We start from the raw sequence: 19,517 nt of genomic DNA on the forward strand, positions 1-19,517 counted from the left end.
TTACCAAAAATATGTAGCAGAATACATATTGGCCTAAACTGATTATATTATAGCATAAAGTAAATATATTATTGTTTTTTTCAAAATTGTCGGTCTGTTTTTGTTTATAGCGCAAAAAATAAAAACCGCAGAGGTTTTACCAACAAAAGAGCTCTTTTTGTAGGGGGGGGGGAGAGAAGACATCAATTTTATTTGTGTACAGCGTCGCATGACCACGCTATTGTCCGTAAAGCAGTGCCGTATGGCCTGGTCATGGGGGGGGGGGGTTAAATCTTCCGGGGCTGAAGTGGTTAAGCTTTGACAAAAAAAACGGAAGCTGATTGGTTTCTATGCAGAGCTGCACCAGATGTTGCACTCTGCAGTTTTAGTAAATCAAACAAATAGGGCTGATATGTGTATCCACAAAACTACAAATTTGGGCCAGGTAGAATAAAAACTGCCATTCGCATTGGTGGGCCTTTAAAGATTTAGATGAGGTTAGCTGGGACAGTTCAGTGCGGTGTGACCACCCGAGTAATGTTTGTCACTGCCACTGTGCCCCGTATTCTAATCCTGGCCACTAACGGGCCTTTCCAAACTGTTTACTTATGGATAGCTCATGGAAATATATTATATTATATTATATTATATTTTATATATATATATATATATATATATATATATATATATATATATATATATATATAATGTATGTGTGTATATGTATGTGTGAGAGGTAGACTAAGAGCTCTAGCACATCTTTTTACCTTACTCCTTATTATATATTTTTTCATTTGTTGGGAACTGAATCTACTTGGGCATCAGTCACCTCTATCTATACTGAGCTTTGTTTTGTTTTTTCCCTCAGGAATTTTTGCTTACCTCAACTACCATGTGCCCCGCACCAGGCGTGAGATCCTAGAAAGGCTTATCAAAGGTCTCCAGAGATTGGAGTACAGAGGATATGACTCTGCGGGTGAGTAGAGCTGGTATTCTGCAATACTTTGTTTTAACGTTGGACTCCATTTTGCTTTATAAAACAGGAAGAGGATACCGTAGATCAGCCCCGTTTAGGAGATCTTGGTTCAGCCCAACAATTCCTGCTGTGATGAACACACTTGGTTTTATTCATATATAAATAGCCACATAATAAGACCACAAAGCAGTTTTTTTATGGAAGCTAAAAAAATAAAAACACATATCCGATCTAAAATAGATAAAATGCTTGGTTCTCATGATGGAATGAATTATGAATTTTCTGGGCTCTCGTATGTGCCAAAGTACAAGACCTGACACGCACACACACAAGTGCTCAAGAACTCCTGATGTGTATTAATGGACCTCTTCTAATATATTATATTCTTTCTCATTGCAGTGAAATTACACAGAACAGTTGGCTTATGTATAATCACACCCCCCCCCGCTTAAAATGTTACTTTTTTTTTTTTTTACAGATCTTTTAAAGATTACGTTTAAGTGCAACTTGTCAGGTTCACTGCCTGGACACAGTGTGTGGTCCAATAGAATTGCAGCTTCCATCAGGGGCTTAACATAATCATTTTATTCAAATACAAATTTTATTCAAATACAAATTTTATTCAATCTCATTATATGAATATGCGCACATGATCTGTTGTCAACAATTAGTTTTTAAGAGAAGTATGGAAATTGGGGGGAAAAAACAAAACATTTATGCTCACCTAGTGAACTGAGCAATCAAACACATCTGATTGCTCAGTTCTCATTTTGTGAGCAGAGAGTCGGGTACTGTCAGTCTCCACCTCTCTGCTCTGGCCCCCCCCCCCCCCATGCTCACTGGAGCACTGGGCTGTGGAGGGGGCGGGAGGGGCTTGCTCAGCTTCTCAGTGGATCACTTAGAGGCTGAGCCAGCTGTCAGTCCAGGCTTCTGGGTGGATCCCCAGCATATGGTTTGGATCTTTTCAGAGCCTGGACCAGCTCTGTGATGTCGGTTGACAGTGGGCTTCAGCTTGCTGCCGGCTGAAAATGGATCACAGGAGTGCAGAACGAACTGCTCTCCTGTGATCCATAGGAGAAGTACAGCCAAAATAGCTTTGGCTATACTTCTCCTTTTTAGGCAACCATGTTCTCTTCCATAGCTCCCTTGACATTCATTACGTTTCAGCTGTTTTCATTAGTCCACTCTGTCCTCTGGTGACTTATTAATTAAGACCATCGTTTGAATGTACATTGTTGCTTGCAGGTGTCGGTATTGATGGTGGCAATGAGAAAAACTGGGAGAACAACTCCAAGAAAATTCAGCTCGTCAAGACAAAGGGGAAGGTCAAGGCTTTGGATGAAGAAATAAACAGTACGTGGCATAAATCATATTTTTCTTTATCTAAAACTTGTTGATCATTTTGCTTTTAAATTGAATATTGATTCACACAGTGGTTGAACGTATCCTAGATATTCCAGGACCTCTTTCGATTTTTTTTATTTATTTTTTTTATTCACAAAGCCTAACAGTGTCACACTGCTGACCACCCCCCGCGGCAGTTGGGTGAATGTTTGTGGGCATTAGACTATTTGGAGAGTGCATATACGTGCAGGGACAAAAGGATGAGCTTTAAAGTTCACATGCCGCAGAATATGCTCACTGAACGCTCCCAGCACAGGGACAGAGCTGTCAGACAGCTCTCCATCCGCACGAACAATCCGTATTTGGCTGGACTGGCTCCTGATCATGTGACAGACAACGAAAGTGGTCATATGATCACTCATCCTTCCCACTTCCTGGGTGTACAGGCCATATTAACAGGATGCCGGGGCTAGGTGGAAAGGGGTTAAGCACAAGTGCCAAACACTACATTTTGATGCCTGTATTCACTCACCCCAAAGGAAATGTCTGGATCATTCAGAAGTGGTTTGCCATAACTATACAGGCAGAGATGCAATCACTTTATGACCATATCTGTCATGCTGTCCATGTAAGAAAGGGCTGCTGTTGATTGATAAGCGGCTGTATTTGTTTTTTTTTCAGACCTGAATTCACTGTAAATATGAGTTCTGTCACAAATAATTTGGTTGGTATGTTGGCTTAGTGTGTTGATATCCTAACTAGAAATTGGTTTTCCAATGCATCTTGGCAAACCCTAAAAGTTACAGGCCATAAAGATGTAGCAACATGTTCTCTTTTAAGGCCCCTTTTTCAAGGAGCAGGCTCGGTTTAGCAAACGATCTATCCTTTGATGCCCTGCTGATCGGAGCAGAGTGGGCGGATGGCAGGTCCATGTCTGAGTGGACACAGAACAAGGCCTCTTTGTTTTATGGGTGGTCAGGTGTAAACGGACTCTGCTACCTGTTTACACCCAGCTGCCCTCTGATACGATTGACCTAGATTGAAGGGGACAGATATCCACCCCGACAGTGGACTGGATCGGATTGAAGATAGGCGTGTGTAAATGGTCACAAGTCTATTTACACCCGCCGGGCCATAGGGGTAAATTGAGAGTCTGATCAGATCTGCCTGAAAAAGTGACAGGTGGACCTGATCGGACCATTTGTGTAAAAGGGGCCTTAGGGTCACCATACACATTTCAGTCTAATGCCGCGTACACACGATCGGAATTTCCGACAACAAATGTTCGTTGTGAGCTTTTGGTCGGATATTCCGACCGTGTGTATGCTCCATCGGACATTTGCTGTCGGAATTTCCGACAACAAATGTTTGAGAGCTGGTTCTCAATTTTTCCGACAACAAAAGTTCTTGTTAGAAATTCCGATCCTCTGTATGCAATTCCGACACACAAAACCCGACTCATGCTCGGAATCATTGAACTTAATTTTTTCCGGCTTGTTTTAGTGTTGTACGTGACCCCGTTCTTGACGTTCGGAATGTCCTACAACATTTGTGTGACCGTGTGTATGCAACACAAGTTTGAGTCAACATTCTGTCGGTTTTTTTGTTGGAATGTCCGATCGTGTGTACGTGGCATAAGTGTACAATTTCCTTTTTTAGATCTACCAACAGCTATGTATTACATGAGTCTGATTGGATATGGATTGATTGAATAGTTTAGGTAGGTCCTCATATTACATAAGTTTGGTAAATCTAAAGTTGATTCTATGGTCAGATTGTGTGTTGTGTTTTTTTTTTTATATATAAAATGATCTTTAGACTATGTTGCTATGAACATCTTAGCAGTCATTAGTGCTTCCAGCTGTAAAGAAGTGGCGAGGACATGTTGCCTAGGCTTCAGGTAATTATGTTTAGACAGCAGAATAAGCATCTGTGTTCTACAGGAACAAGTGGTCATAGCAGGGCTTCTTTTTTCCTTGGGACTCTCTGTTGTCACCACTATGCCCTTGTTTCTACAGCCGTGGCCGAAAGTAGGGGGCAGGGAAACCTGTGCCCCGGGTGTGGCATTGAGGGGGTGCTGCAACTGGTACCGATCCTCTTGCGGCAGTTTAAAGCTCTCTTGTCCTCCTCTCCCCCCGCCAGCATTTAGCTGCTGCATGAGGAAAATACAGCAATTTGGTACCAGTATGCCCCTCCAGCTGTCAATTCTGTCCATGCCCCTTTTTAAGCTGTCTGACCCCCGTACTCCTCTGGTCTCCCCCCCCCCCCCCCCCAGCGCTAACCTCTCTCACTGGCTAGCTGTGCAGTCATTTGTCTGGTCCCCTTCCTCTTCTGTGCTCCTCTGGCTTCCCCCAGCGCTAACCTCCTCTCCCCTGGGTAGCTGGGCAGTAAGCAGGTGGGTGAATAAAGGCATGATACTCTGCATGGAAAATTGTTGCAGAAAAACCCACCTCTGTGCTCGTTCTGGATGCCTGCTTGCTGCACAGATAGCCAGCGGGAAAGGAGGTTACCGCTGGGGGGGAGGTGTTGAGGACCAGAGAAGCACTGACGAGAAATGGGGGGGGGGGGTTTGGGGTTTGAAGAGCTGGGCAAATGACTGCACAGCTATTGCCTGGGAGTCTGAGGAGTTTTCCTGCCTTATTGCGCTTCTTCTTTTCCCGCCGGTCTACTGTATCAGCCATTGCACACTGTGCATAGTGCACCCCTGAACCCTGTGCTCTGTATGTAATGCACCCCTAAACCCTGCACTGTGTATTTACCTAGGGTGGGGGGGGGGGGTGCTGAACTGAGTCTTTGCCCCAGGTGAAGGACTGTCTAGTTTCACCACTGCCTACAACACATGTTGGGTAGCATTGTCCTATTACAGCCATAGTGCTTTGGATTTGGAGTGCCCCTCTGGGTTAATATTTCTCGGTATCAGCCTGTTTACCCCGTCTGAGCCAGTTGGCATCAATGCTGCTCTGCAGTGACTGTTATTAGCCAGGTTTATTTCTGTATTTGCCAAAAACAGACTGTGACTAGAAGAAGTATTCCTATCCCGGCATTGCATGCAGCAGGGGATTGCACACATGAATTTAATAATAAGCTCCCTCACCCCACTTCAGCATCTCTCTGCTTACATCTGAAGTCGTTTTCAGCAAAGTTGAGTTATTTAAATACCTGGGGGGTCGAGGTCTCCAGCTTGCAGGGGTCACATAACTCTTTTTCTGTTAGCATGTGAACCAAACCTTAAGAAAATATATTTTTTTTTTTCTCCATTAAGAAGGAAATTGTCAGTGGTGCTCCTGTGTCATGCGGCCAGCACCATTAGAGTTAATTGCTTGTATCCCGGAGAGCTGTAATGGAGTTCTCTCCGGCTGCAGCAGAGTTAAGGATTGCCTACGTGGATGTTCAATAAAAAGCAATGCTGAGCTTCTCTTAATGACGTGTAACCGAACATGTTGTGCTCTTTTTTGCTGGGCCCAAAGCCTGATCTAAACCTTGTTTTCCAACATAAACAGTTTCAGGAAAATGTCATTTATTCACATTACCCCACTGGCCTCGTCTCTCCACCCCCCTGCAGCTTCAAGCCTGCCAAAGGATTTCATAATGGAATTTAGGTAACACTAGCCCTGGTGAGCGGTTAAGAAATAAATATACGGGATGATCCCTGGCTCAGCTGGAAAGCCCCATTATCATGAAAAATATTTATTATTTTTAATGATTTATTTTTAATTTTTTTACTAGTTTGAATTTATTTTTTCTATTTCAAATCCAGCTTTGTTCTGATTTATTTTCTTTTCCTTGTTTAATGTACATGAATGCTAACCCCCAAAGCGCCCCATTTCCTTTTGCCATGAATTACGTTTTCTGATTGCTTGTAATTTAAACCTATTTACATGTGGTTTTCCTGAAGGGGCCCAGCTCCTTAGATTGTGAAGGGACTGTCAGACTCTTATGCCTTGTACACACAACCGGTTTTCCCGACAAGAAAAATGCAATTTTTTAGATTGGTCAGGAAAACCAGTCGTGTGTATGCTCCATAGCAATTTTCCCGACAAGAAAACTGCCCGCAAAAAAATTAGAACCTGCTCTATTATTTCCCGTCAGTCTTTTTCTCGTCGCGAACACCGCTCGTGTGTATGCTTTTCCGAGGGGGGAAAAAAACGCGCATTCTCAGAATCAAGTATGAGATGAGAGCGCTCGTTGTGGTAAAACTAGCATTCATAATGAAGATGGCACATTCATCACGCTGTAACGGACTGAAAAGCACGAAGACTGAAAAGCGTGAATCGTCTCTCTCACAAAACTTTTGCTAACACGAGGATCAGCAAAAGCAGCCCAAAGGGTGGCGCCATTTGAATGGAACATCCCCCCTTTTATAGTGCCGTCGTACGTGTTGGACGTCACCGCGCTTTGGTCGAGCGTTTTTTTGACTGAACTTGTGTATGCAAGGCAGTCTTGAGAGGAATCGCACAAAATCATAGAATATCCAGGCTCAAACTTACCGACCAATCAGCAACCAACCAAATTCACCTGTCTAACTGTGTGCGTTAAAAACAGAGGTTTAGTTGCACGCATTTGCAAATGCATGTGTAAGCTGCAGGCCCCGTCAAGGCACTCTGTATACTGCAGTCCTAACTATAACATTGCATTTTAAGTCTCCTCAGTGGGAGCACAGGACTGCTGATGGATAGATAAGGGGCAGGTGACTGGAGGTAGCCCAGTCCTCATTAAAGGGGCAGGAGCACCCTGCACACTCAGCACATGGAAGCAAAGGTGCCAGTACGTTGCCTGACCACAATGACATAAATACAACAAACAAAAGTCACTGCCCCTACCTATGACTGGTCTATACAATAAGGAGCGCTTGAGAGGAATCGCGTTGGGAAAAACGTCGGGTTTTGGCATGTCAGGAAAACCGGACGTGTGTACAGGTCATTAGAGAATTCTATATTGCTTGACTGCATTGCCTTCTTTTAAAAAAATAGTCTTTCCCCATCATCACTTTTGTCACAGATCCAAAAAACGATATTGCCAATTTGCAGAACAGCAGTTGGAGACATGTATATCATGTCTGTGTCCCTGCGGCCAATGGCATTTTCAGAAGTACATTTTTCTATATGAAGAAAGCCTGAGGTTAGATTATAGATGAGCTACAGATTAAGCTAGAATTTGGCTGTTTCGGCTTGTCAGAGATTATATATATATATATATATATATATATATATATATATATATATATATATATATATATATATATATATATATATATATATATATATATATATATATATATATATATATATATATAATATATTTTATAAAATCTGTGTGCCGTACTAGTGCTTTCAATTTTTGTTTTTATTTTTTTTGCTACTATGAGAGCAATTGCAAATTGGCAGACATTTTTTAAACCCACTTAATGGGGTTGTAAAGGTTTGTTTTTTTTGTTTTCTAAATTGGTTCCTTTAAGCTAGTGCATTGTTGGTTCACTTGGTTTTTCCTTTGATTTCCCTTCTTTTTTTTCTTTGTCTGTCTGAATTTCTCACTTCCTGTCTCTCCTCAGTAAGCTTGCCCCCATCATCCGAGCCGTTCTGGTTGGGGGTTAGTCAGCCAGAACGGCTTACTGAGGAGGAACAGGAAGTGAGAAATTCAGACAAAGAAAAAAAAAACATTTAGAAGGGAAATGTAAGTGAACCAACAATGCACTAGCTTAAAGGAACCTATTTGGAAAATAAAAAACAAACCTTTACAACCACTTTACAACCCCTTCAAACTATTAATGTTTTCAAGACTTGGGAACTTTTTTTATATATAAAAAGCATAAACTTGTCAAATGGTAAATACACCAATTGGTAATAACAACATTATTATCAACCGCCAAAACCCATTGAGGCATGGACTCCACTAGACCTCTGAAGGTATGCTGTGGTATCTGACACAAGGCCATCCGTAGCAGAACCTTCAATCCTGTAAGTTGCAAGGTGGGGCCTCAATGGATCGGACTTGTTTTTCCTGCACATCAAATTGTGTTGTTCCTCCAAACCATGCTTGAATTCATCAGACCCGGCCACCTTCTTCATTGCTGCGTGATCCAGTTCTGAGGCTCATGTGCCCATTGTAGGTGCTTTTGGCTGTGGATATTGGTTAGCTTGGGCACCGTGACCAGTCTGCAGCTATGCAATACACAACAAACTGATGTACTGTGTGTTCTGACACCTTTCTATTAGAACCAGCATTAACTTTTTCAGCAAGTTGAGCTACAGTAGCTCTTCTATAGGACCAGACTACATGAGCCAGCCTTTGCTCCCCATGTACCTCAATGAGCCTTGGCCGGCTGTGACCTTATCGTAGGTTTGCCGTTTTTTCCTTCCTTGGACCACTTTTGGTCTGTCCTCACCACTGAAGACCAGGAATATCCCACAAGAGCTGCAGATTTGGAGTTGCTCAGACCCAGTCGTCTAGCCATTACAACTTGGCCCTTGTCAAAGTCAAACAAATTCTTTCACTTTTTTTTCTGCTTTCCACACAATTCAGGAACAACATGTTCATTTGCTTCCTAATGTATTCCACCCACTTGCAGGTGGTATTGTCATGAGATAATTAATGTTATTTAATTTTCCCCGTCAGTGGTTATGATGTTATGGCTGATCGGTGTAAATGTTTTGGGCACAATTACAGAACGTTTATTAAGCACAAATGATCGATTCGTGAGACTCCTCTTGAGTTATGCCAATAAAATCAACAACACAAACCTTCCCTGATGCTCCAGTATCGATCATCAGCTCAGGCTCCTGGTTCTGGGACACTATTGCGTTTTATCTGTCAAGTTGTCATGCAGAATTCCTAACTGGCATGAAGGTATACCACATATGGGGGGATGGTAGAGGAGAAAGGCCACTATGTTGATGTTGGGTATATTTTGGATCTCCCAAGGGTATGATCATTCCGCCAACAATCAGATCTTTGGTCTGTCTTACATTTGTATGTTGAACTTTAGAAAAGATGTCCTCATACTGGCGTATGGCATTCCTTTGCACCGTGAGAACCTATAACACATGTGCGTTCCCCCTGGCTTTAAACGTAACCTGCGCATTACCCCCTCTTCCTGCCTTTCCATCTTATATTATAACATGCACTCTGGGGAGATTACAATGGCAACAGATTTTTGCACTCTGCTAAATTAAAACCATTTCTAGGTAACTTGCACAATAGCTGTCCAGAGAGTAAATTATGAAGCAATATTTCATTGGATTCTCTGCTGGATTTTCATTCTTCTGAATCCAGGCTAGCATTTTTTTATATTTGCATTACAAGAATGAGGAACAGTTAAATGATTAGTGACCGTAAAAAAAAAGAAAAAAGCACTACCATTTACAAATGTGTTTGTGAAAATTCCATTAAGCTTTAGAAGCCTGATAAACTGGTCGATTCACATAGCTAAAACACCAGGATAAGGATCCATATTTTTATGAAAAGTGACGGCTATTTTCAGCTAAAATCAATAAGATGACTGAATATAAAGATCTTTATCTTCGCACAACCTATTTGTCTCTGGAGTAAGCTATTTTAGGCTGCAAAGACCCTGTCTGATTTACCAACATATTGAGTTTGCCAAAACCATCCATTGGATTTATATCCAGGCAGGACTCCATACTACATTGTTGTTCTCGGTAGATCTAAAGGATATTGTGCAAGATGGTTAAGTGTGTAGTCTGCTGTAGTTACAGTATCTCACAAGTGAGTACACCCCTCACATTTTTGCAAATATTTTATTCTATCTTTTCATGTGGCAACACTGAAGAAATTACACTTTGCTACAATGTAAAGTAGTGAATGTAAAGCTTGTATAACAGTGTAAATTTGCTGTCCTCCTCCAAAATAACTAAATACACAGCCATTAATGTCTAAACCGCTGGTTAGTACACCCCTACGTGAAAATGTCGAAATTAGGCCCAATGGGCTATTTTCCCTCCTTGATGTGACTCTTTGGTGTTAAATGGTCTCAGGTGTGAATGGGGAGTAGGTGTGTTTTAAATTTGGTTTTATCGCTCTCAATCTCTCATACTGGTCACTAGAAGTTCAACATGGCACCTCATGGCAAAGAACTCTGAGGATCTGAAAAAAAAAATTGTTGCTCTACATAAAAATGGCCTTAACTGAAACTGAGCTGCAGCATGGTGGCCAAGACCATACAGCGGTTTAACAGGACCGGTTTGATTTAGAGCAGGCCTCACCATGGTCAACCAAAGAGTGCACATGCTCGGCATCATATCCAGAGGTTGTCTTTGGAAGTAGACGTATGAGTGCTGCCAGCATTGCTGCAGAGGTTGAAGGAGATGGGGATCAGCCTGTCAGTGCTCAGACCATAATTGGTCTGCATGGCTGTCGTCCCAGAAGGAAGCCTCTTCTAAAGATGATGCACACGAAAGCCTACAAACAGTTTGCTGAAGACAAGCAGACTAAGGACATGGATTACTGGAACCATGTCCTGTGATCTGATGTGACCAAGATAAACTTATTTGGTTCAGATGGTGTCAAGTGTGTGTGGTGGCAACCAGGGGAGGAGTACAAAGACAAGTGTGTCTTGCCTACAGTCAAGCATGGTGGTGGGAGTGTCATGGTCTGGGGCTGCATGAGTGCTGCCGGCACTGGGGAGCTACAGTTCATAGAGGGAACCATGAATGCCAACATGTACTGTGACATACTGAAGCAGAGCATGATACACTCCGTTCGGAGACTGAGCCACAGGGTAGTATTCCAACATAACAACCTCAAAAACACCTCCAAGACGAACATTGTCTTGCCCATTGCCCAGTCTCTGAAGGGAGGGGATCATGCTCTGCTTCATTATGTCACAGTACACGTTGGCATTCATGGTTCCCTCAGTGAACTATAGTTTCCCAGTGCCAACAGCACTCGTGCAGCCCCAGACCATGACACTCCCACCACCTAAACACCATTGAGCATCTGTGGGGCATCCTCAAACAGAAGGTGGAGGAGAACAAGGTCCCTAACATCCACCAGCTCTGTGATGTTATCATAAAGGAGTGGAAGAGGACTACAGTAGCAACCTGTGAGGCTCTGTTGCCCTCCATGCCCATGAGGGTTAAGGCAGTGCTGGAAAATAACGGTGGCCATACAAAATATTGACACTTTGGACCCAATTTGAACATGTTCACTTAGGGGTGTACTCCTTCTTTTTTTTTTTTTGGCAGCGGTTTAGACATTAATGCCTGTGTGTTGAGTTATTTTGAGGGGGACAGTAAATTTATACTGTTATACAAGCTGTACACTCACTACTTTACATTGTAGCAATGTGTAATTTCTTCAGTGTTATCACACAAAAAGATACAGTATATGTAAAAAATGTAAGGGGTGTACTTACTTTTGTGAGATACTGTATCTACACTTCAAATAAACATTTAAACACTTTTTTTTTTTTGTTAACACCACTGGATATATTTAATATTCTATGAAAAGTTGACTTTTGCATTGTACCTCTTGCTGCTTTGGAATGTGTTTTTAAACCTGTAAATGTTTCCCTTTACACAGAACAGGAAGCTATGGACCTGGATATTGAATTTGAGATTCACCTGGGCATTGCACACACCCGTTGGGCCACTCACGGAGAGCCCAGCCCCACCAACAGCCACCCACAGCGCTCTGACAAAAACAACGGTAAGCGTACTGTTCACGTGCATAAAGATTTTGTATTTAAACAGGATGCCAATGTAGACTTGTATATGCTTAGAACTTTAATAATAGAGTAGAATACAGTAGGTATCACTAAGGTTTGTAAGGCTGGCATAAACTGCCTAGTCCTGGTGATGTGTTGATGTCTTATCTCCTATGTTCTCAAAATAACACTTGTCTGTCTATATCTTTCCTAAAGCCTGCCATAGATGGTGCGATTTCCTGTCCGGCAACTACGGGTTGCAGGACAGAAAATCGCTTGATTTCCCCCATCAACAGTCGGTGCTGTTGGGGGGGGGGGGGGGGGGAAAAAACCCTTCCACTGAGCTTATTGTGTTCTCCCAGCGGGGGGAGGCTGAAGATGACAAAATCACCAGGTTGGACGTTAAACCCTGGTGGGCAGGGTCACTTTAAAAAGTTCTGACCGCCTGTCAGGAGGGATTAGTGATAATGTGATTGGCTGTCAGTGGTCACATGAACCAGAGCCAGTTTTGCAACTGCACAGACTGCAACTGGTTAAACTATAAAGCATAATAAAATTAAAGTGTATGAAGCTGCCTGATGCAGTTAAAGAACTCCACATAAAACATAGTTATATTTTGGATGGAAGGTAATTAAGAGAACATGCAATAGTTTCTACCTCCGGAGCCCTAGTATGAACACTGGACATTTTCCCAGCTATCACTTGCCCTCGTTGATCCTGCTGTGCTTGCCATTGCATCAGAAGACTCCAAATTGATCTGGCATCCAGTAAAGGAAGCCGGCACTCCAAATCCTCAGAAAACAATTTATTGGTACAAGTTAAGAGTACAAGGAGCTAACGCGTTTCAGCAAACTGCCTTGGTCACAGCTCAAACATTAAAATTAAAATGTATAGACAAGGGGCTCCACCCACCGAGCAGGCAATCAATCAACCCATGAGTTCAGTTTCTTGATTGGAAATTATATCAACTGCCTGTTCGGTGAGAGGATACACCACTATAGAAAAAAAGATGGGGGGGGGGGGGGTTAAGGAAAAGCAAAAACATCATATATCAAACAGGACTGATATCAGGAATACAAAGTTTACATATAAGAACGAGGCCATCCCAGTATATGTCCATGCAAAATGCATAACTGTGCATGAACCTTTATAACCCAGCAGACATATATATGTAAATACTACTTTAAAAAGAAATGAACATCATACTTGTGATTCATGTCTGTGGGAATTCTTGTATCAAGGTTAAAAATCCACCAGACCTCCCTTTCAAGGAGCTTCCGGTGGATGTCATCCCCCCTCTGGGAGAGACTCTAACTTCCTCCAAACGTTAAAACTTAAAGGAGTTGATATTACCTGCATGAATGTGTTTGAAATGCTTGGAAACGTTGGACCACTGACATAGGAAGCCCCATGGTAATGCTCACTAATCCTAGTTTGTAGCGGGCGTGTAGTACATCCCAGATATTGGCATAGACAACATTTGAGGAACCACAATTGACGTAACTACGAATTGTAAAATTCATGCCAGTTGCACAGGGCATGGTAGTCTTATGCTTAAAGGGGTTGTAAAGGATTTTTTTCCCCCTAAATAGCTTCCTTTACCTTAGTGCAGTCCTCCTTCACTTACCTCATCCTTCCATTTTGCTTTTAAATGTCCTTATTTCTTCTGAGAAATTCTCACTTCCTGTTCTTCTGTCTGTAACTCACCACCGTAATGCGAGGCTTTCTCCCTGTGTGGAGAAAGCCTCTTGAGGGGGCTCGCAGGCAAGTCAGGACACTCTCTACTTTGCAGATAGAGAAAGGAGCTGTGTGTTAGTGGGCGTCCTGACTTGCCTGCTCGCCCTCTCCCCCCTCAAGAGGCTTTCTCCACACCAGGGAGAAAGCCTTGCATTACTGTGTGGAGTTACAGACAGAAGAACAGGAAGTGAGGGTTTCTCAGAAGAAAAAAGGACATTTAAAAGCAAAATGGAAGGATGAGGTAAGTGAAGGAGGACTGCACTAAGGTAAAGGAAGCTATTTAGGGAAAACATTTTTTCCCTTTTCAACCCCTTTAAATCGACCCTGTTGTGGCCAATACATAATACAGAACTGGTGAGAGAAGATTGAGGGACAAGTTTACAGCAGTGAATTTTCACTAGATCTTGGTCCGATTATTGTTTCTCGCGTATGATTGGCCATTCTCCACTTAAACAATTGTTTTGAAGGCCAAGATTTTATTTAAGGGTTGTGTGTGTGTGTGTGTGTGTGTGTGTGTGTGTTTTTTTTTTATTTTTTTTATTATATATACATTGTGTGTGTGTATATGTGTGTGTGTGTGTGTGTGTGTGTGTGTGTGTGTGTGTGTGTGTATATGTATGTATATATGTGTATATATATATGTATGTATGTATGTATGTATGTATGTGTATATATATATATAATCTCTATATGTGTTATTTGGATCATTTATTTTTTATAATCTAGGCGCTTTTTGTTTGTTTTACGTTGTCGTCATTTCAGCTATCATATAGGATAATTACATAGATATTCCTAGCTTTGAGCAATAGCACCCCCTGACTTTCCTCTCCTGCTGTCAATTATGTGCAGTGCTTCCCTGGAGGGATTGCAGATGTGTAGAAGGGTTCAATGCATCCAAATAGACTTCTATCTAACTAAACATGCATAAAACATCTAAAAACAGAATAATACAGAGAAGTCTGTATTTTTTTTAGTGGTAAAATAAATACTGTGTGGATTACAGTAAGTAAAAATAAATTTGTAAAGAACGAAGTTGGATTTTTTTTTTTTTTTTTACTGTTTTGTGTAACAGACATATGGCTTCCAGATTTTTCCTGTCTTTGAATCATTCATGATTGAGTGTTTTTGGAACACCAGGGACTAATGTCACATTCTTCCCCTCCTAGAGTTTATCGTGATCCACAATGGCATCATCACCAACTACAAAGACCTGAAGAAGTTTCTGGTGAGTTGCATGTGAGAGTGTACACAAAATATGGAATTGATATACATCCATGTGTTATGCATATAAATACAGATCTGCTCACGCAAAATGTACAACTTTTACTGCATGAATTTGAGGTGACCCAAAACAACCAATTAGAAATCTATTTAACAAGAAGCCCCTGGAGTATTTATCCCAAGATAACAATATAGGCCCGGATTCACATATATCGGCGCATATTTATGCCGCCGTAGCGTATCTCATATACGCTACGCTGACGTAGCGCAGAGAGGCAAGCACTGGATTCACAAAGCCAGTGCTGCCAAATCTGCGCTGTGTTTCCTAGGCGCAAGTCGTCGTAAGTGGAAGTGGGCGTGAGCCATGCAAATGAGGCGTGACCCCATGCAAATGATAGGCCGAGCGCCATAAAGATACGAATAATGAACGGCGCATGCGCCGTCCCGTGGACGCATGCTCACATTCACGTCGGAACTACTCCCTAAGATACGACGGATCACTGCCTACGACGTGAACGTAACCTACGCCTAGTCATATTCACGTACAACGTAAACAACATAAGATACGACGGCTTGTGTTCCCTGGTCCATACCTTTGCATGAGTTGCGCCTCCTATATGGGGAATAACTTTACGCCGGACGTACGACTTACGCAAACCGCGTATATTATGTGCCGGGCGCAAGTACGTTCGTGAATCGACGTATCTCCCTCATTTCCATATTTGAATAGGAAATCAATGGGAGCGCCACATGCATCCAGCGTAACTATGCGCCCACGATACGCCGACGTATGCAAGTCGGTCGGAGGAAGCCTATTTTTAGGCGTGTCTTGGTTTCTGGTTCGACGCATAGATACGACGGCGCACATTTGTACTTACGACGGCGTATCTGGAGATACATCTGCGTAAGTGCTTTTTTTTTTTAATCCGGGCCATAGTGTATACGCTTATGCCCCGTACACACGATCAGAATTTCTAATGGAAAAAGTCAGATGGACTTTTTCGATGGGAAATTCCGACCGTGTGTATGCCCCATCGGAGTAATTCCATCAGAAATTCCGATGAATTCCATCGGAGTTTACATAGAGAACATGTTCTATTTTCCTCTGATGGAATTCTGTCGGAATTCCAATGTGAATTTGGTCGGACAAAGGTCTGATCGTGTGTACAGGGCATTAAAGTAGAACTAAAGGAAAAAACACAAATTTTTTATTTATTTTTTTCCCCTCAGCCAAAACGGGCAGTGAAAAGAAATTCCTCCTCCAAAGGTTGTTATCAGGTCACTAGAGATGTTGTCCCAATTAGATGATTTCCCCTCTATTGCTTTTCTGGGGACGACCAAAATTGTGGGATTTTCTCTGACTTTAACTTTCAGCAATAATAGTAAAAACAACCAATAAAGAATGAATTTCCCCTCACTTTTGCAAGAAATTAGCAATTCCAGGTAACACGGAGAAATACATTTTTGGTTTGTTAGTTCACTGCAGATTTATGCCTTTTTCTTAAATTTACCGCCACTTTTATATGCCCACTGGATAAGGAACATATTATACGAATGTATAATCTGACTGCTATGATATATGCACATACTGATATAAACTGATGTTTTCTGATGTCTACAGGAAAGCAAAGGCTATGAGTTTGAGTCTGAGACTGACACAGAAACCATTGCCAAGCTGGTGAAATATATGTATGACAATCGGGAGAATGACGAAATCAGCTTTGCCACCCTTGTTGAGCGGGTCATCCAGCAGCTGGTAAGGAGATTGGCTTTGTGTACATCTGACAATTAAGAAGTCTGTATTATTAGTTGTTGTACTAAATAAAAAAGAACAAAAAAAAAACTATATATATATATATATATATATATATATATATATATATATATATATATATATATATATATATATATATATATATATATATATATATATATATACAAAAAATTATAATAATATATATATTTTTTTTACCCTTATAGTCAAACTGATCTTTCCTAAAACCTTTTCTCATTTGTGTTGAGCCTGTAAGTACCTATGAAAGTCTTCAGATTAGTAGCCATATCCCTGTGGACCCCCATGGATCTTAGTTTCAAATCTATGCCCAAGTTAAATGTATCCTCTGATGCTAAAGCCATTTGCTGTCATTTACTTGTCAGATTCTGGAATTTCACTGAACCGAAGGGGCTCTGGCGTTTGACAGTTGTATGATGGGGGTTTGGGATTGGTTCTAGGTGGATGGTTTTGGTTTTAATCATAATTTGAAGACCTATGGCCTGGAGCTATAATCCTATGGAGCGTCACGGGGTCACATGGACTAATTTGAAGACTAAATGGGCATTAGCAGGCACTAGAAGGTGTTTTTTCAGTAAACTTGATACTTTTTAGGCTGGGTCAGGATCATTTTAAAGGAGTACTCCAGACAACTGGTTTAGGTAGGTGAGGTGTGCTTGGTATGTATATAACTTCTTGCATCCTCATTCTCATATACCGTCATTTTCCAATTCATGTCCCTTCCTTCGTACAGCTTGGGAGATTTCTGATTAATGTGATTGTTTATGATCATACAGGTTGGAAATGATGATGGACATGTTCAAGTAGCACATGGTACACAATTTTCATCTGGGGAATGATGATCCAAGAGTGGGTCATAACATTGTCCACTACCTTTGCTACATGGCAGGCGTTTATATTTATATATAATATATCTCTCTCTCCTATCTATCTATCTATCTCTATCTATATATATATATATATATATATATATATAAAATCTTTTTTTTTTTGCATAAGTCTTGTACATTTTGCATGTTCTCTTTTATACAGCTTGAAAATATAAGGATTACAAATCTATATCCTAAAGATTAAATATTGCCTTTCTCCTGCTTTTGTCTTACAGGAAGGTGCATTTGCTCTGGTTTTTAAAAGTATTCACTATCCCGCCCAGGCTATTGGAACCAGGTAATTTTATCCAATTTTTTCTATCTATTACTTCCTTTATGAAAGTCAGTGACTATATCTTTCCGGTTTGTCACCATTAACTTGTGTCTGCCTGTATTGCAGGAGAGGCAGCCCACTTCTATTGGGTATACGGAGTGAGCACAAGCTGTCCAGCGATCACATCCCCATATTGTACCGTTCAGGTAAACGCAAGTCAGACGAGGAGCACCAGATGCATTTCAGGCAAAGCCACACTGGAACCTTTTTTGCCTGGAGTCATCTGGAGCCAAAACTAGTTTGTATTGTGAAAAATAAAATGTATGTCTGTTATCTAAATGCAGTTGGACTCGGCTATGACCAGTATATTATTGTGTGTGTGTGTGTGTGTGTGTGTATATCTGTCTTTAACCGTGGCTAATTTAAAAATAAAAGAAGCGACAGATTAGCAACTGAAAACCAGCCTAATTTTTTTTTGATTTATTTTTCTCCCGTAAATGTCTCAATAGTTGCTGGAACATATACCTGTGAGAATGCAGCTGGTCTATTCATTTTGCTCCATTGACACCTTGATGACGTGCTGGACTGCATTCTTAACACGTCAACAATTCTAAGAGTGTATTTTGTTTTTAGAATAAAAGCTGGGAAATCTACCCAGGCAGATTATCGAATGACTGTCATACACCTGATGGTGACTTGACTTTTTACCTTCAGCTCTCTTGTCCTGAAAAAAATCATATGCTTTAATGCCAGAATTTTCCAGTGTGCTGGAAAATTCCTGCCAGCAACAACAGTGTGTGTCTGTTCCAAATGCTCACTATGCTTGTTTTGGTTCCAATATATTACCTACTCATTGGAAGCAAACCTAATCTGTTGCATGTGCTAAAAGGCTAGGCAATTTTCCTCAGTTGATGTTGCATATATTCAGATATATTGCATATGTTATAGCTATTTGTAAATCGATATTTTGCAGTCTGTTTACTGTAAACTATTTTATTTTTCTATAAGCTGAATTCCTCTTACAATTGCGTTTCTATGTGATTGTAATGCACTGTTGTATTGTCCTTTTTGCTTAGTCTGCTTTTTTTTTTCATGCGATAAACTGGCAGTACATACCAGATGTACCTGACTATATGCATTTCAGAAGTCTGCAATGCATAGATTGCCTGTGTGATTGATGTGTTTTCTGATTTTGTGCTGTCGTACTTTCTCATTGTCCTTTCAGTGTCACAAAGCATCGATTATCCTCTAGAAGGAATATGCATAATAGAGAAAGAAGGTGCCTCAACCAGCATTGTACTTCAATACTCTTTCTTCTAAAAAAGAAACTGTATTCATATTTATCAATTATTACATCTGGTACTGTTTTCGATTTTAGATTAATGCAAGTGCCCTACAGCTTGCATAGTAGGAAATCATTACACTTCCTTTTAGTTTAGGTTCTATTACTTATTTGCACCTCAATACGGACTTTATGACTTTCACCCACTAGATGGCAGCATTGCTCCATACAAATATCCCTGCATATGTCTACATATTATGCAATTGAAACCTTTTACTTGGCCTACACATCATCCCTGTGGTTTGCTAACCAGGGACAAGCTGTATTTTTATTATTATTTTTTTTCCATCAACAGCTACCCAGCTGAAGTGGTATGTGCATT

The 19,517-nt window shown here is 41.1% G+C and overlaps 1 protein-coding gene across 2 annotated transcripts in view; it reads left to right on the forward strand.

Moving 5' to 3' along the window:
* The window catches only part of LOC120932980 (glutamine--fructose-6-phosphate aminotransferase [isomerizing] 1), a 55,818-nt gene that overhangs the window by 19,837 nt on the left and 16,464 nt on the right, over positions 1–19,517 (forward strand). Inside the window, exons 2-9 of one of the 2 annotated variants that reach the window (XM_040345899.1) lie at positions 848–955; positions 2,201–2,308; positions 11,837–11,962; positions 14,864–14,922; positions 16,540–16,674; positions 17,816–17,877; positions 17,980–18,059; positions 19,079–19,132. In XM_040345899.1, coding sequence (XP_040201833.1) covers positions 848–955; positions 2,201–2,308; positions 11,837–11,962; positions 14,864–14,922; positions 16,540–16,674; positions 17,816–17,877; positions 17,980–18,059; positions 19,079–19,132 — 732 coding nt within the window. The remainder of the gene's footprint in view (positions 1–847; positions 956–2,200; positions 2,309–11,836; positions 11,963–14,863; positions 14,923–16,539; positions 16,675–17,815; positions 17,878–17,979; positions 18,060–19,078; positions 19,133–19,517) is intronic. The other variant, XM_040345900.1, reaches the window with a different exon arrangement.

Source organism: Rana temporaria, chromosome 3, assembly GCF_905171775.1.
Source record: "Rana temporaria chromosome 3, aRanTem1.1, whole genome shotgun sequence".
Lineage (NCBI taxonomy): Eukaryota > Metazoa > Chordata > Amphibia > Anura > Ranidae > Rana > Rana temporaria.